Source organism: Melanotaenia boesemani, chromosome 10, assembly GCF_017639745.1.
Source record: "Melanotaenia boesemani isolate fMelBoe1 chromosome 10, fMelBoe1.pri, whole genome shotgun sequence".
NCBI classification, from domain to species: domain Eukaryota; kingdom Metazoa; phylum Chordata; class Actinopteri; order Atheriniformes; family Melanotaeniidae; genus Melanotaenia; species Melanotaenia boesemani.
The window spans coordinates 20,143,341-20,160,769 of record NC_055691.1 but is presented as its reverse complement, the minus strand read 5'-3'; the positions used below and the strand labels follow the sequence as shown (position 1 = coordinate 20,160,769).

Sequence of the window (17,429 nt, the reverse complement as noted above, 5' to 3'; positions counted from 1 at the left end):
AGGAAGCTTTGGCCACTTTGTTATATTTATTAGGGATAACTGAATTAAAAGTATTTTGCTTTGCACATGACTGTACAACAAAGAACTGACAGCAAAGTTGCCTCAGCAGGTGACTTACCTATAGCTGAGAGGGTGAATGTAGACTGGTGGACAATTTTGCCAAATCACAAGTTTTTTTTTTTTTTTTTTTTTTTTTTGCTAAAGGGGCTTACACTTACTATTGACTGTACCCAGTTTTATCATCACAATACTTTGTCTATTTATTTTATTTTTTATGGATAACTGAATGAAATTTTCACTTTTGCTTTAGGTTATGTAAATAACGTTTGAACGTCAAAAGTGGTCAAATGGGCTAAATGTGAAAAATAGCTAATGATTATTTAAAAATCAGTTTTCCCACCATTTTCCACTTCTGCTAAAAGAAAAAAATGAAAGGGGGGGGGGGGGGGGGGGGGTCTTATCCCATCTTATTGTCGACAAAATGCAGTGGTTCAGTATCTTCATGCACCACCAATATATCCGAGCTTTGTTTGCTGCCTAGATTGTGTGTGTTGCTGTGGGGATGGATGTGCAGCGGTCATCTCTTTGGAGAGACAACAGTGTTTTGCACATTGTCCCTAAACCGAGCGTCACTTCAAGATTAAACACCTTTGACCCCAAGAACTGTCAACAGTAAGCCGCTCACTGAGGCCAGTGCGACTAAATCCACCAGCAGCAACCGGTTTGTCACATGACAAAGGTCTCTCTCTCTCTCTCTCTCTCTCTCTCTCTCTCTCTCTCTCTCTCTCTCTCTGTGCGTTTAGCTTTTATTTCCGCGTTCACCGAGAGAGCTGAATGAGTCTCCACGGCCGCCGCTGTGTGTCTGACTTTAACGCCGCCAATCTGCCTCTCCGGGCGGGGGGACTCTCAAGCAACCCCATCGGTCAGACCCACGCTGCCGCAGCACCATGCTCACGCGGGTGAAATCGGCGGTGGCCAATTTTATGGGAGGTATGATGGCTGGTGGCTCAAACGGAGACCATTCCGGTGGCTCGGATCTGCCGCTGAAATTCCCGTACAGCAGACCGGAGTTCCTGGGACTCTCGCCGGACGAGATCGAGTGCTCGGCAGATCACATAGCGAGACCGATCCTCATCCTGAAGGAGACCAAGCGGCTGCCGTGGTCCACCGGCTATGCGGAGTGAGTAACCTGTGCGCGTCCATCTTTTCTTGCAGGGCAACACGCAGCATCCTTTTGGAAGTGAGCGCGCCCTTCCTGGACCACAGAGATCACTCAGCGAGGCGTAAACACAAACACCGGCAGCTATTTCTCATAGGGCCTGCATCATGCGCATGTGTGTATTTACACTTAAAAACAGAAATGAAGTTCAGCAGCTTGTCTTTCCCCATAATCCCCATGAATAAAACTCAATATCAACAGCACAGTTATATGTAGGGACAAGACATAACATCTAAAATACCAAGCTGACTGTAGCTGTAACTATACTCTAAAGCCGTAAAGTACAGAGCTGTACTTAATGCTACATCTCTAAATCAACCTGTCTACAGATTTCCCTCTTTTATCCTGTTTCCACAGTAAATCTGCCCATCCTTTAGGTTTATAAACACCCCATCCTATTTTTGCTTAAGAACTGAAACTACATTCTGAGCTAAAATCACCTGATCTGAGTACAGAATTGTTTTTTTTTCTCTGCATCCTACAGGCAAAACTAAAGTAAACTAGTTGTATTGTAAAGAAAATATTAAATTGACTTATAATTAGCTGCTTAACTCATGAAAGGTTGAGTTGTTGCACAGTTGCATCAACAGCCTGGAGAGAAAAGCAAGTCAGGGTTTCATTTTCATTTGGAATTTACATTTTCTTTTCACAGGACAGAATTCAGAAAACATGATGCATTGTTATGATTGTCACTAGTCCTTTGATTTATGCAGTCCCACATAAAGTAGCAGAGTCTGTGATCTGTGAGGGTGTATCATAACTGGAGATGTCACTGTTCAGTCCACGAGGCAGTCATCAGTTTGCACAGTATGACAGGTCAGTTCAACACCATGGACTCAGAAGTTCACGAAGAGTTATTTTGGTGCAGCTGTGGTCGTCTAGGAGACAGAGTGGTCATCGACCCAAAGGAAAATATGATCCCCGGCTTTCCCTGTGAGCATGTCTGAGTGTCCGTGGGTGATGTCTTGAACGTCATGTCGTCCTGGATGTGTTCTTCCTCCATAAGCTGTATGTGGATAAAAGCATCAATTCACATAATTTAAACATAATGTTTTTCCCACTGACACTATTAGTCTCATCTAAGATAGAGAGCCTGTCTTTCAGATTAATCGTTTCCTCATTGACATTAGATATTCAGAGCACTTCCCATCTTAATCTTTCAAGTTGAGATGCCCTGCTGTGGACCTAGTTTAGATGTGCAAATGAAAGTTCTCTCAAGTCAGTGGCCTGCCTATTTGCACACTTTTCTTTCCTCACTTCCATGTTTTCTTTTTGTACAAAATAAAACAGAAATGCAGAAACAGAATCAAATGAGAAAATAGGCTACTATTTTTGCTGTATGTGCATGAAATATCATACAATAGTGGGAAATGGCCAACAAAGTTTCCTAGGTCACAAGGTGGTCCTTTAAAATAGCTCATTTTGTCCGAACCCAAATCCTCAAATTTCAGATACTGAAACCAGGAGAAATGTGATATGCTTGCTTGTATTTCTTTAAAATTACAGCTGATTTGTTTTCTGCTGATCTGTTGACTGGAGAGATTTATAGTTTCCTCCTTTCTTGTAAGGGGGGAATACTGTGACCTTGTTGGAGTCCCTTACATGCCATCCTTTCTCCTTCCCAGTGCTAATCTACTGGGAAGAATTGTTAATCTTAAGGAAGGGTGAGAATTTTTCCTCTGTTTTGAGAATCCATAAAATAATGAAATCTGTACTGAAGAGGATGAGATACAGTAAGTTGTGTATGTTACTGTTTTATGTCTTGATGGGAACCTGAAGACATAATACAGGGGACCAAATTGCAGTCCCGGTGGCTCCAAAGTCTTACAGTGGAGACTTGGTTTTAGGCTCAGGGTTACTGAAATTCCAGCAGCAGCAGAAACAGTGTTTGGCCCTTCATTAGGTTTTTGCATTGAACCAACATACTTTAAAAGTGTATTTAAAATTTGAAATAAAATATCTTTAAATGCATTTACAGTTTCATTTTATCATATAATTATTTAAAGTAAAGCACAATGATGATATTTTACTGGATTACAATGCTACTGGCATCAGCACACACAACAAAATCAATAAATCCTTGTAGTTTGGTAATTAATTAAAATCTTCATGAAGAAAAATATTGCATTGCATCATTTATTTAATATGGTCCACATTCAATTCCTGGGACTAATCACCTTGTCTAGGGCAGGATTTTTTTTTTTACACTGCTGGGGCCCAACTTTTCCAGTAAAAAATGGTCCAGGGCCCACTCAGATATTAACACTGTTTTGGTTTAATGGATCTCACTTTTTGTTTAATTTGTATTGAAATACTAAACCAATTCCACTTGCAGTTTAACAAGCTAAACCTTGTGAAGTATGACATGATAAAAGAAAAATATCTTTAAAAAAATTGACATAATGTAATGAGATCATCACAAAGACATTTCAGTACATCACATGTAGTGAAATGTCAAGTCAGTCTTACAAACACATAAGCTATGAAATAGTAGTTCAAAAAATCTAAATACAAAACATTTAATTAGACTATTTGTTTAATAAACTTTTCTTAGAATTCTTTTTAAGAGTTGCCAAACATGACAGACATGTTCTGCATCTGTAGCTTCTTTCTTTCTTTCTTTCTTTCTTTCTTTCTTTCTTTCTTTCTTTCTTTCTTTCTTTCTTTCTTTCTTTCTTTCTTTCTTTCTTTCTTTCTTTCTTTCTTTCTTTCTTTCTTTCTTTCTCTCTCTCTTTCTGTTTCTTTTCTCCTTCTGCTCCCTAAATGAGGACGAAGTTTCCAAAGTTCTAGTTGGCTCAAAACACTCCACCTGTTGATTCTGCCCTTACCAACATCCTGCAGAGCATCTACCTAAAATCTGCAGCAATCCATACATATTACAACTCTTCTCTTAAATCTTTCCCTCTGTCTTCAAGCAAGCTCGGGTTACCCCACTGCTGAAGAAACCCGCACTCAACCCAGCCCAGGTTGAAAACTACCGGCCAACCACCAGATCCTCCTCTCCACACTCTCGGAGTTTGGCATCTCAGGACCTGTCCTCTGGTGGTTCATATCCTTCCTCACAGGAAGATCCTTCAGAGAATCTTGGCGAGGGGGAGTGCACAGATTGCATGGGCTGACAACAGGGGTGCCCCAGGGCTCAGGGCTTGGCCCTCTCTTCTTTTCACTATACACCTCCTCACTTGATGCAATCATTAGCTCTCATGGCTTCTCCCACCACTGCTATGCAGATGACACACAGCTTTTTCTTTCCTTCCCACTTGACGACACAACCGTCTCAATGCAAATATCAGCATGCCTTGCTGAAATCTCTGTATCTCGTCACCACCTTCAGTTAAATCTGTCCAAGATCGAGCTTATGTCTGTTCAGCCAGTCCTTCCTTACCTCCTCAGATAAGCATGCAGTTCGACTCTATCACACTTGAGCCTACGTCTTCTGCCAGGAATCTTGATGCCATGGTAGACAGCCAGCTGACCTTTAAGGTTCATGTTGCCTCAGTTGCTCCGTCTTGCTGATTTGCTCTCTACAATATCAGGATCAGACCCCACCTGACAGAACACACAGCACAGCTCTTCGTTCAGGCTCTGGTCATTTCATGCAACTCCTTACAGGCTGGCCTGCCTGCATGGTTAGTTAAACCTCTGCAGATGATCCAGAATGCAGCAGCACGTCTGGCCTTCAACCAGCCCAAAAGAGCTCATGTCACTCTGCTGCTAATCGCTCTTCACTGGCTTCCAGTTGCAGCGTGCATCAAATTCAAAGCTCTGCTTCTGGCTTACAAAACAACAACCCAAACAGCTCCTGTCTACCTTGACTCCTTAATCCAGAGCTACACTCCCTCTCGACAGTTACGCTTTGCCAGTGTAAAAAACAGCTAGTGCTCCCACCACAACGTGGCGCCAAATCAGTAGCTAGACTCTTCTCCTCTGTTGTCCCCCGGTGGTGGAACGATCTACCTAACTCTGTCCGATCCCCAGAGTCCTTATCTACTTTTAAGAGCAAGCTAAAGACTCAGCTGGTTAAGGAGCATTTCCACACTTAGCTTAACTCTTCTTCTCGTCGGAATGAGTTAGAAAGATTTGTCCAGCTCTTTGCTCAACTCAACACTGAATTAGCTGCTTGTACTTACACCCAAGATGATATTGTGTGATGAAATCATGATCTCATAATCAAACAAAGGACTGTTGTAGGGAGGGAAGGGGGGAAAAGATCCACTGCTTGTAGCACTACACGACAGCACCTGGGTCCAACTGGACTCACAGCAGTCTGACTACCACTTAATTATGATGTCCTCTCCTGTTTGAATTCTTGCTTGTGTTGTTCTTACTCCGGCGACCCTCAATTGGACAAAGCAGTATAGATAATGGATGGATGGATGGATGGATGGATGGATGGATGGATGGATGGATGGATGTTCTTACTCTCAGATGTAAGTCACTTTGGAGAAAAGCGTCTGCTAAATGACAGTAGAATAGAACAGAATAACATGTTCACCAGACACAGTCTGTTATTAGTGATTTGATGTTATGGAAGCCTGAATCTGCCACATCAGTCACATTATGGAAACTTGAGTTTCTTATGGTAACGGAAAGCAAATCTCTATGTCAAGACATCTTTTAAGTTTAGAATAAGGCAAATAGTACTAAATCTTAGAGTTTCCATTGAAATGAATTTCGTTTGAGGTCATGGATACAAGAATATTTATGTGTATGTGCCAGCTGGGCTCAGCATCAGCCAAAACTGAGCGCTTCTGGGGATTTGTAAACAGCTGGCTGCCCAGCAGGATATGTTGTTGTGAAATATCAGTTCTGCCCAAGAAAACCTGAGCCTAAAGGAGTTGTAGTGGTCCTTAAAGAGCGTTGTCTCAAGGTTAATGTGGTCAGAAACTAATGAATCACTGACAAACCTAAAAACTTGAATAGATGTAAATAAAGAGGTGGTGGATAAAGATTACTGTGAACATTATCTCTTAACCTGGTGGTGTGGATATAACAGAATATTATTTACAAGCTAAAAAAAGGAAAACAAAAGACCTTTTGAGTGTATTGTTTCAATCCAGTCATTTTGTACTGACAGTCGGGAAACTGCTGCATTAGCTTACAATGTAGAGGGTACCTTCAAAGTGTCATTTTTTTTACTTTACTGAACTGGTAACAGATGCAGAATGTGCCGCCATGGCAACATTTTAAAATGTCTGCAAAGCTTTCTGTGATAAAATGTAAATAATTGTATAACTTCATGCCTAATCCTGATATTTTTACATCCTTAACCAAACACTTTTAACATGTAACATAGTTGTATTGTAACGGAGCAAAGAAAAGGGAAATTAAGACCAGAAGTCAAACTAAAAAACGCAAAAAGGAAGTGGAAAAATGATGCCAAGATTGGTCGTGAACATGACTTCCATTCTTGGTTGTCTGGAATTTATTCCCTTACAACTTTATTACACAGTCACAGTTACTTGGTATTATGCTGGCACTATAGTACATCTGTTGGAAATTGATGTGAAGGGTCTTTGACATAAGATCAATGAGACACGTAAAAGAAATGTAGTGGCATGTTTGGTATAGTGGCCTTAAATGCCATCTACAATGATGTATTTGTTTCCATGTCAGCCTGGATCTCAACATCAATCAAATACAACTGCTCTCCATTGTCTCTATATTCACTGTTTATGTCCTACAAATTAGAAAGTGTGGTGGTGTGCCACCTAGTGGAGGCCTTTGGTAAGTCACATGAAACTGTAACAACAGAAGCTAAAAAGGGAGTGAGTGATAATCACCAAATTTGCAATATTGCCACTATTACCTTTAGCGACCTACAGAGTCTGCTCACAGAAGCGTAATTTAGCCACAGTTGACTTTTCAAAATCCTCAACATCTTTAAAGGTTGGCTACTGAACTTTTTTCCAATGAGGTTCATCCTAACAAAGGCTAATTTGCTATCCATCTTGTTTTTTGTCTCTTATCTGAGCTCTCTCCTGCCAGCAAAAGTCAGGCCGATGTTGACTTTTTGCCTTATCTTATGCTTTGTCTCTTTTTCTTTCTTTTCCTTGCTTCATCTGATAATGTCCTCTCGGGTTTCATTGCTGCATTAGCCCAGATGGGCACTCCAAACAGCCAGCGTGTTGATATCCAGTTGCTAGTGTGTGAAAGGGAAGTTGTGGGATGGGGGAGTTGTGAACAGCTGTTTCTCAGCCATGGGAAGCAGCAAATGCTTCAGGAGAGAACATAATAAATGCTGGAATGTTATGTTACTTGGTGCAGGGCTTTCCTTGATCCAATCAGGGCACAGCTTTAGTCTCCCTACAGGTAACAGTAGGCATAGACTCTCTTTTGTTCAGTGTGCTTTAAATATCTTAAATAAGTTTAAAAAAATTCATTGTGGCCTAATCTCCAGCTCCTTTTCCTTGATCCTTAGTGACCATGTGGTTAACTTGCAGTATTTGTATGGTTTGTTCTGTAATATGTGTGTTTTGCCGTAGAACAGCAGCAAAAAGATATGAAAGTTTTACTTGATTTTAAACTGAATCAAAGTTATGAAGATAATTTGCAATTAACAGAAGAGTGTTTGGTCATGCAGGGTGAGTTGCGCAGCCCAGATTTACATCATCATGCCCCACCTTGTCCATCAACTGGCCTCTCTGAGCTCTAAGAAGTTATCATGGATTGTTCCTACATGACTCTCAGGAGAGCCAGGGAGAGCAGTTCCTTCTTTGTGAAGAGGATTTTGAGTGGGTGCATTGTCTGGTCCAGTGAGCACAATCATTTACAGTAAACGGATCAGTGGTTATTGCTCATTCCAACCTGTGTCACCCTCTATTCTCTAGCACACTTACATGCGTCACTTTCACAGAGAGGCTACTGCAGCTTTTCTCTGCAATGATTTCCCATACAAACAATCACCACTGCATAATCTTGCGTATCTGCACATTAGTAACTGTAACAAATAGCCAAGTTCACAATTTAGAATATATTTAACAAAAATGATTATTTGTGATAAGTGCAGTTACATAAGAACTGAAAGACAGATTTCAGCATATTAAACACAGCAAATGAGCTATGTGTAAGTTTTGCTGTGCAAAGCTGCTCAAATGTCCACAAATATTGTCTCGTTTATTCAGTCTGTCCAGGAAATTTCTCAGGATTCACAACCACAGGCTAATACACTTTCTGATGGTGTTGGAAGCTTGGGTCCTGCTGCACCTGACATTATCAGATTCTGCTGACTGTCGCTCAGCTTCAGGCCTGCGTAAGTGTTTGAAATGCCTAGTTTAGCACCTGAGTGAGGAAAACTGTACAACCGCAAGCAAATTTTAACAACTTGATGCCTCACCTTTCATCAACACAACTAATGCAGATGTTGCAGCCACTTTTTTCTCATGGAATGCAGACTATGAGAGCAAATACATTGACAGTTACAGGAAACATCTTCTTCCCAGTTTATTGATTTACTGAATCATTTGCATTTAATCACAAATTTACTAGCGTTCATTTGCTTGCGCTATTGGAATGATAGACATCAGTTTGAGCACAAATCAAGCACATAAAAACTTCTGCTCTGGTGATACTTGGTTGGAAAAAGTTAAAAGTGGTGTGTCAGCTTATGTTTGCTGAGATATGAGGGAGCGATTACTGCAATAATTTAAGGATCAATAACAGTTGCCATTTTCTGATTAAAATGCACTTCACTTCTGTGAAACTGTCTTTCTGACATGCTTTAGTTGTGTTTGGATTCAGATGTAACTTTGCTGTAAATGACTGTCTTGTTATTCAGCACTGAGACAGCCAATAAGAAAAAAATTTAACAAAGGTGGAGTCTGGTTCAGAGCATTGTTGTCATTACACATCTTCCTTCTCATAGTACTAAAAAAAAGTAAAGATCAGCTGTTACAAAGTCATTCATTCATCTTCTCACTGACCCAGAACCACTAATGTGCAGTCTCAGCAGTTCTCTGATCAATCCTCGATCAATACGCGTGTCTGTAAGCTAAACGTGAGTGCCACCGCTGCACTCTGTTTTGTCTGCAAGTCAGCAGACATTTGTACACCACGACAAGTCCACCCACTCAGCATTAAACTCTATCTCAGAGTGGAGTTAAGAAAGAAGCAACTCCAGGGCCTTTAATCCATTTTTACCATTTTATTTCATCAGAGTACCATTCATTCACTGTGGCTTGTCTCCTCTTTCCTTTTCCCCCTTTTTCATTATTTTTATTCTCCATTTGTAAAGAGACCACATGACGTTAGCATCACGTTCAAATGTGGAGCAGAGACACACGAGCTGCACCTCATACAAAGCCTCCCAGTGCTCAGTCACATGATGGAGCGCATGTTCTTGTGTTGTTGTGCCTACATTTCCACATTGCTTTGAGGAAAGAACGATGTAATCCTGTTTCATTTCAATGACATCTCTCCGTAATCTGTACTGCAGTATGCATGAAAATACAGCATGGTTTGCTTGCCATGGTCAGGCTGTCAGGATAGGATTATCTCAGCCATTATCTTAAAAAAATCTATAAATATTCTAGCTTTAAAAAAAAGGTACAGGGCTGTGGCAACACTTAATCATCTTAAAGGATATAAGGGGAAAATAAAGAAATTTATACAGGAAAACACTACAGCAAAGCACATAACGCCTGCAGTGTGGATAAAATGTGTTAAACTGGAAATGTAATTATAAAATTTATGCCTTCCTCCAGTTTTTTTTTTATTTTTTTTTATAGCCTCTGTTTGGCATTGCTTGTGTTTGATTAAGGTTGTGTAACAGTGTGGCAGCAAAGAGTGATCTAGAGCAAAGTAAGGCTTCTGTTTTAAAAAATGTAAAACTCACTATTTACATTAAAACTGCGACCTATATCTCAACTTATCTTTGTAAAGTACGGTACAGTCTGCAAAATTTTAAATAAAGCCATAGCATGCTTCCACATGCCAAACAGTGGAAAACTGATTTTCAGTCAACTGACATGAAACAGATGAGCTGCAAGTTCACTGGTGGTTGTAATAAATAAAATAGATGACATCATAGTGTATGTCTGACAAGTGCCATTAAGTTATTAATGGCACGTCAAGGTGGCCATTCATCTTGCCCATGCATAAAGAAAAGTCAGATTCTGTATACCTGAAACTCAAAGAAGGAATGTAACTCTGAGAAGATAATTAAGGTCATGCCATTGTCTCCGATGTGAAGAAGTGGGGTAACCGAATATGACAGCCTGGCTCTCGGTCACAGTTCAAGCCTGAGGGTGATGTGGATGACGACTCCTCTCACATCAGAGATGAAAGGCCTGGAAGCTCAACTGTTGCTAATCTTGTGATCTTCCAGGGTCAAATGAACTTCACTCCCTGCAGTGTTTTGGTCTCGCACATGCAAGCTTATATATAGAGTGTGAAAGGAATAACAAACCAGTTTTGTCCCAAATTGCTTCTTGCACTTTTCTTTCTGTCTTTGCATTGTTATAGTTGTATACTTGCAGGTTTATTTCCAGAGCATACTATAATTTCTTGGATGGATTTTAAAAAAAATATATAAATGGTCCAGTCATATTTAACTACTCAAAGCTCTGATACACTACATATCACATTCACCCAATCACGCACACATTTATACAGCACTTCCACATGTACAGTATATACTAAGTGCTTATCTGACACACACATTCATACCCTGGTGGACATCGTGGCAATGTGGGGGTTTAGTGTCTTGCCCAAGGACACCTCAGGATATAGTCTCTGGGGAAGCCAGGAATGAGTTGGCAGACTGCTGTTCATGTAGAAAACAAACTGTTATGTCAGAGCTGGTTGTTTTTAAAGGGGCAGTTAGGCCCCTGATGCTTGTGGAACGAGAGAAGATGTTCTCAGCCATGGTGATGCAGCAAGAGGTACAAATTATTGGATTTATTGCTTGAGTTAGCTACTTTTTATGCCCATTTAGTGAGATTTTATATAAATAAATAAAGCAATCTAGTGACTTTAAGGTATACCCCAGCACCAGCCAGAAAAAGCAAAATCTCTGCCTTGGTTCAGGAAAACTTGTCTGCTCCAGCTCAGCTTAGTCAGTAGATGCAACAGCAGTACCTTTGAGCCTCTTACACATGCCCAGTTTTGTCCTTGCAGTGCATCCGGCTGCAGACTGAGGAGAAAATAATCTGTTGATTCTAATGTTCACTCTGAATGATCATTGTACATGTAAATAAAGCTCAAGTTGCAGCACAGAAATAGTCTTTTATCTTTATGAGGATGGCAGTTTTGTTGGACGAGACTGTGCTAATCAAATCAGGTTATTTTGTAAGATAGTAAGCAAACATGTAATCTACAAACATGTATGCTGTTTTTAGTCACAATTGCAGAATCATTTTGTGATCTTTCAACAGATGCTGAAAAATACCATATTGATCATTTTTTTAAATGCTTATTTACTAACAAGCCAACGGTGTGATTTAATGAGCAGTTAGCTGCATGGCAGGAAACAGTGTTAGTTATGCTACTCTGTACCATTCGCATAAAACACATTGTTAAATGTTTATATTTTCTTTGAAATTTTAAATGAATGAAGTTGTTTTTAACCAAATGAAGGGAAGTAGGCTTTGGGACAATAACCATTGTTTGAGTCAAATGTAAATGGTGCTATGTTGAGTTTCGTCTGCACCACACCCGCAGGAGCACCACTAGATAAGGGTGTACCCTCTGCATATGCAACTACTGTCCACTAACCATGCTTTATGTTCATCAATATTGGTGTTGTTCTCAATTAGAAAGGAAGCAGATGAGCTTAAACTTTGCTGCAACCGCATCTTATCTTGCGGACGTCAGAGTTTCTGAAGTCATCAAGGAGTCAGGCTTCTGTGTCATGACACACATATGAGTATGTAGTAAAGAACAGTTTTCCATTTACAAGCATTTAAAATTAATTGTCCGATTCATTGTAGATATTTTTATATTATGTCTATGTTAATCATAGACAGTCTTAAAACTGCACAGCAACATTACCACAGCTGACAATGAGAAAAACTGATGAGAAAGAGAGAGAGAAAAAAAAGGAGAGAGCGAAGTAGTCAATAACATTTATCAGATGACTGCACAGCTGTTTAACCTTTGTTTTGGCTTGGGCACAGACAGCTGTCCTCACAGACTTTGTTTATAACTGTTGTGGGGGTCCAACACCAGGTTTAGTCATGCATACCTAGTGGTCCGCTTTTTAGGTATGTGGTACGTGGAATCAGAATCAGGGTAACAAATAATGACTTTACCATCCATCCATTTACTGTATGCGATTTACCCCCTCTAAGGTCACAGGGTGGAGGAGGTAGGTGGGCTCCAGTGCTAGACTGGAGCCTGTCCCAGCTGCCATCAGTCCATCACAGGGCCAGCACAGAGATAACAGTAACCATGAACACTCAGAGCAATGGTTCCCAAACTGAGGGGGCAAGCTCCCTGGGGTGGGGGTGGGGGCGGGGGGGGCAGCTGCTGCTGGGTAAAGGGTTGGGAGCTCAGACTTCGCCCAGTCAAACAAGGTCTACGTTAGCTGTTCTATGGTGAAAAATTTGGTCCCAGACTGTGGAGATATGAGATTGCGACTGGTTGCAGAACCTCATCTCCATATCTCTGCACCGAGATTGCCTCAAATGTTAACAAGCTTTGTATTTCCAGTGAGGGAGATGCTGCCCCACGCCATCACAGGATCCATGTTTTACAGCATCAACATGACACCTGGTTGTCAGCACCAGAAGCTTCTCACGCTTGTAAACAGGTGTAGATTCACCATCATATGGAGAGCTGGCAACGTTTGAACTTGTGTCATTGACATACCATTCAGTGTGCTCTAGGTTAGGGTAGGGAAGTGGTGTGAATCTCATTCTGTGTGAAAACAACCAACGTTTATCTTGAAAGAAGGCTTGGACTATTTACTGTTAGTTCTGGGAACTCTGCATTGCTCTGCATGCTCATCCTCGTGATCAGTAAAAAGTATTTATAAATTTATAAATACTTATATCAAAATGTAACCTCATCCTCTTGTCTTCTGTTTGATGATTCGCATTGCAAGTCAGTTCAGTCTGAGAGTATATTTAATTCTAATGTAATTCATATAATTTTTTATGGTTTTAAATCTAAAATATTGTTCTAAAGATTTTTTGTATTGTCTGATTAAAGATAAACAGTGAAATGATTTATATAAACACATGTGTATGTAGTTTTGCTCCTGTGCCTATATCAGCCTCTTCTGTTTAAGTTTAAGAAGTGACTTTCAGCAGAATTTCAATGGGGCCACAGAAAGAGCTTTTCCATGAAATGTGCAGATCACAGCAGTTTTGCACCATCTGCCAGGTGTTGTTTGACGCAATATTTACATGTCTTTTTGTCCTTTGTCCTACATGCATGATACTCAAACTGTCATGGAGTTATTTATTTATTTTACGCTTTCCTAATATTATCTCACTTTGTTTATGAAAAAAATGGTCACTGAAACAGACTGAAATCAAGCTTTTATGTATTTATGAACATCCATGTTTCTGTTATCTGCAGCCACTTACTGATCACAAAACCCTCAATTTAACAAGCATTTAGGATGTGAAGATTATTTTTTTCTTTCTGGATTAAATCAAGTAAAGGAAACCTTATTAGGTACATCTTACTAGTACTGGTTTGGACCCACTGTTGCATTTGCAAACATTCCTCAGAGGTTTTACACATCAACAAGCCTGAGATATAGATACAAGGCAGGATGAATCCATGCTTTCCTGTTATTTACACCAAATTTTGACCCTACCATCTGAATATAGCAGCTGAAATGGAGACTCATTGAGTTCTGGTCTGTCTTCCCTGTAAAGGGTGATCAATGCTGGAAAGAGCACGTTAAATGAGGACCAGGCCTGCTGCGAGGTGCTGGTGGTCAAGAGGAGACCTTCAGAAAGCTCCACACCCAACCGGACTCCCATGGCCCGCAGAAGGTCTTCACTGCCTAATGGAGAGGGCCTGAATCTCCGAGATAACCTGGTGAGTCAAACACGAGGACTTTATTTGGAGATTTCTTCATTTCCCACCATGTCAACAAACAGGATTTGCATTTTGTCATCATAGGAAGGAACAAATGAAAAGAAATCCAGAACAGCTATAATGACATATACTGACTGGATTGAGGCTCAATTATGACAAGTAACACAAAGAGTTGATTTAGTCCTTAAATGTCCCCAAGGTTTGTTGCTAGGACCCATCATCCCCTTATCCTGTCCCATCAGCAGTTTATTGGGGCATACAGCACCACGTCCATAGTGGCTGTTGACTGCTCTCGAATGCAAATAGGCTTTAAAGTCAACCTTGTTTCCCATCAAAGGTGCATTGTTTCTGAGGCAGTGCACAGGGAAACTGAATATCATGATGAAATAAAGAGTCTGCTGTTGACTTTTGTGGGACAGTGCAGTCAAATATATATATGTATATGTAAAATCATAGCAGTGGCTCTGTCACCTGTGGCATGCTTAGTGTGGCTCTGTCACCTTTATCTGCGGCAAATGGCTGTACTGTGCTCACTAACACTTGTTTTTAAAAAAATAATGTGGTTATAATAAAAGAAGATTGTGTAACATTTTCTCTCAGCCCACCAGTACTTTACTCAGGCCCACCCAGAGCCTACAGTCAACACGTGCAAGTACCTCATGACTCACTTTTGCAGCGATAGTAGACCAGTATGAATACTGTAGAGCCTCTCTAGAGCTATTTGCTTGCTTCATAGGCTCATGCTGTAGAATTTATATTTAGAAAATCAGGTTTAGTATGTGCGTAAACACAGACTGTGCCATGCTCTGTGCAAACTTCATGTCTCCATGTTCATCTTATGTGAATCTTTGAAAATAGTTACAGAACCAAAGCAGAAAGCAGACCATTTAATTCAGGAGAACGGAGGATCTTAGAGTTGCTGCAGTTTGTGAAGACGGCAAACTCAAAGGTGCAACATGAATGAGCCAGATCACAGGACGCTTTGTTGCTCCCACTATGTGGGAGGTGGCACCTTTGAACACAGAGGACAGTGTGCAGTTTTGGGACATGTAGTGCATCATGCTAGGTCTATTAAAACCTGCAGATTAAAGCATGAATGATAAAGCTAGATTAATTCGGACAATGATAGTTTCAGATCACTGAATTGGCTGCTGCAGTCCTCTGCTTTGAACGCAGTGGAAAGAGGAGCTCTCATGGATCAAAACTGTGCTGTGAAGCCAGAGAGGAGGATGAACTTCGTCAGAAGTGGATTGGGGGGAGGGGAAGAACAAATAAAAAAGGCCTGGGATTTGTTCCTGGATGGCCCACGCTGTGCAATAGCACACAAAATGATGCAATAAAATAAATTTAAACTATTCAGCAGTGGGCGAATAGCACAGGTTTGGAACCATAGCTATGGGGGGGAAGGGTTACTTTTGTGTTTTGTTGATGTGTGTCTGATCTTACTTGTATGCAGGACAGCTCTGAAGATCTTACCTTTCACTACTGGGCGTTGTTCGATGGCCACGCCGGCTCAGGAGCAGCTGTCATGGCGTCCCGTCTTCTTCATCACCACATCGCCCTGCACCTTCAAGAGGTGATGGAGATTCTCTGCACACCCAACCTGCTGCCACCCACTTGCCTGGATGAGGAACCTATCAATCACCTCCTCAACGCAACATCTAACCGTGCCCTTACCAGGGCTGCATCACTTCGGGGGGCCGCTGGTGCACCGGGGTCCCCCAGCACCCCACCCACACGCTTCTTCTCTGAGAAGAAAGTTTCACATGAGAGTCTGGTGATCGGCGCCATTGAGAATGCCTTCAAAGACATGGTAAGAGAGGAGTGCTTTCTTCTAGATTCACAAGATATACTATATAGATATAGATACTGACTTTCCTCATACTTGTTACTTTCATCCCTGGTTTTATGTGTAGGCGGGGGCAGAGCAGTAATCATTAAAAGGCAGCAAAAAGACTGCGTTAAAACAAAACAAAGAAAAAAAAACTTTAAAGTGGTTTGCCAGAATGACCCGTTGACAAAAAGACAAATATTGCTTGTATTAACCATACTCGACAGCTAAGCATCTGTTAATGTCTGCAAGCACCTGATCCTCACAGACACAACACAGTACAATGGAAAGCATTTCTCACCTTCCGTTCATCCATACTACAGTAACTATGTATCATATCATCATAAATCTTGGTAAACAGCTACAAAAAGAGGGATAAGGCCAAAGTAGTCTTGATAGGGTCTACGTAAGTCTGGCTCTCCTGATGTGGAAGGTCTTCCAAGCTGTTAAGGGGTCAAACTTGGTTGATTTTGGGTCCTTTTGTTTTGGTCTGAGGTCTTGCTGCTCCAGTGTAACAAACAATGATACACCTTCAAAACCTTTTTCATTTGATTGATAAGTCTTTTAACTATTTCAGTCTAGCATGCAAAATGAGAAGGATGTTTCTTCTGAATCTCTTAACCCACCACGATGTTTCTCTTCTTTTCTATCCATTTATTTTTTTGTTTGTGCTGAGTCTACATAGTGAAAAAGTTTTATACTGCACACAGTTTGCTGTGGAAGGACCTGGTGGGCCCTCACTCCCTGCTGAAAAGGATGAAATCTGCATCACTTCATCCTGAAATCAACAAAATAAGTGGATTGTGTTGCCTTTTTATCCCCTAACATATACAGTACTAGAATCGGCCCTGTGATTAACTGGTCAGCTGTCCATGTTGTACCCTTCTCTTGCCTAGTAGCTGCTGGGCTATGCTCCAGCCCCCCCACGACTCTGCTTTGGAATATAGAAAATAGATGAAAATCCTGGAATCTATTTGTTGTCTAGTGTGGATTTTTATTATTTTATTCAAACCCCTTCAGACTTGGATCTCGAAACAAGTTAAAACAAATGCTCCGAATTATCTTCTTTATGCTTGACCCACATCTGTGCACTACTGAATTTTGGCAAAATTTTGTCATTTTTGTGAGGTCACTCTGCAAGGCTCCATCTCTGTAGAGGCAGATGCAGATCAATCCCCTTTGGGAAATTGGAAATGCACTAAAAGAACTGGTGCTTCAATGACTTGACCACTAGGTGGTAGTGTGTATTTAACTTTTGCCAAGCTGGAAGACAATAAAACAGAGGGTGTGTTGGGGAAATGATGCAGTTGTGTTTTATGTGTGTAGAAATATCTGTGCAAGGATTAATTCATTCATGGTGAAAGTCCTGTTGATAAATCTGTGATT

General features: G+C 40.8%; 1 protein-coding gene across 2 annotated transcripts in view; it reads left to right on the top strand.

The window, feature by feature from the left end:
- Nucleotides 1-789: 789 nt before the first annotated feature.
- The window catches only part of ppm1h (protein phosphatase, Mg2+/Mn2+ dependent, 1H), a 38,885-nt gene continuing 22,245 nt past the window's right edge, over nucleotides 790-17,429 (top strand). The window contains exons 1-3 of one of the 2 annotated variants that reach the window (XM_041996712.1): nucleotides 790-1,180; nucleotides 14,047-14,212; nucleotides 15,669-16,025. In XM_041996712.1, the coding sequence (XP_041852646.1) occupies nucleotides 948-1,180; nucleotides 14,047-14,212; nucleotides 15,669-16,025 (756 nt within the window). In that variant the 5' untranslated portion in view covers nucleotides 790-947. Of the gene's footprint in view, nucleotides 1,181-11,084; nucleotides 11,101-14,046; nucleotides 14,213-15,668; nucleotides 16,026-17,429 lie in introns of those variants that run through there. The other variant, XM_041996713.1, reaches the window with a different exon arrangement.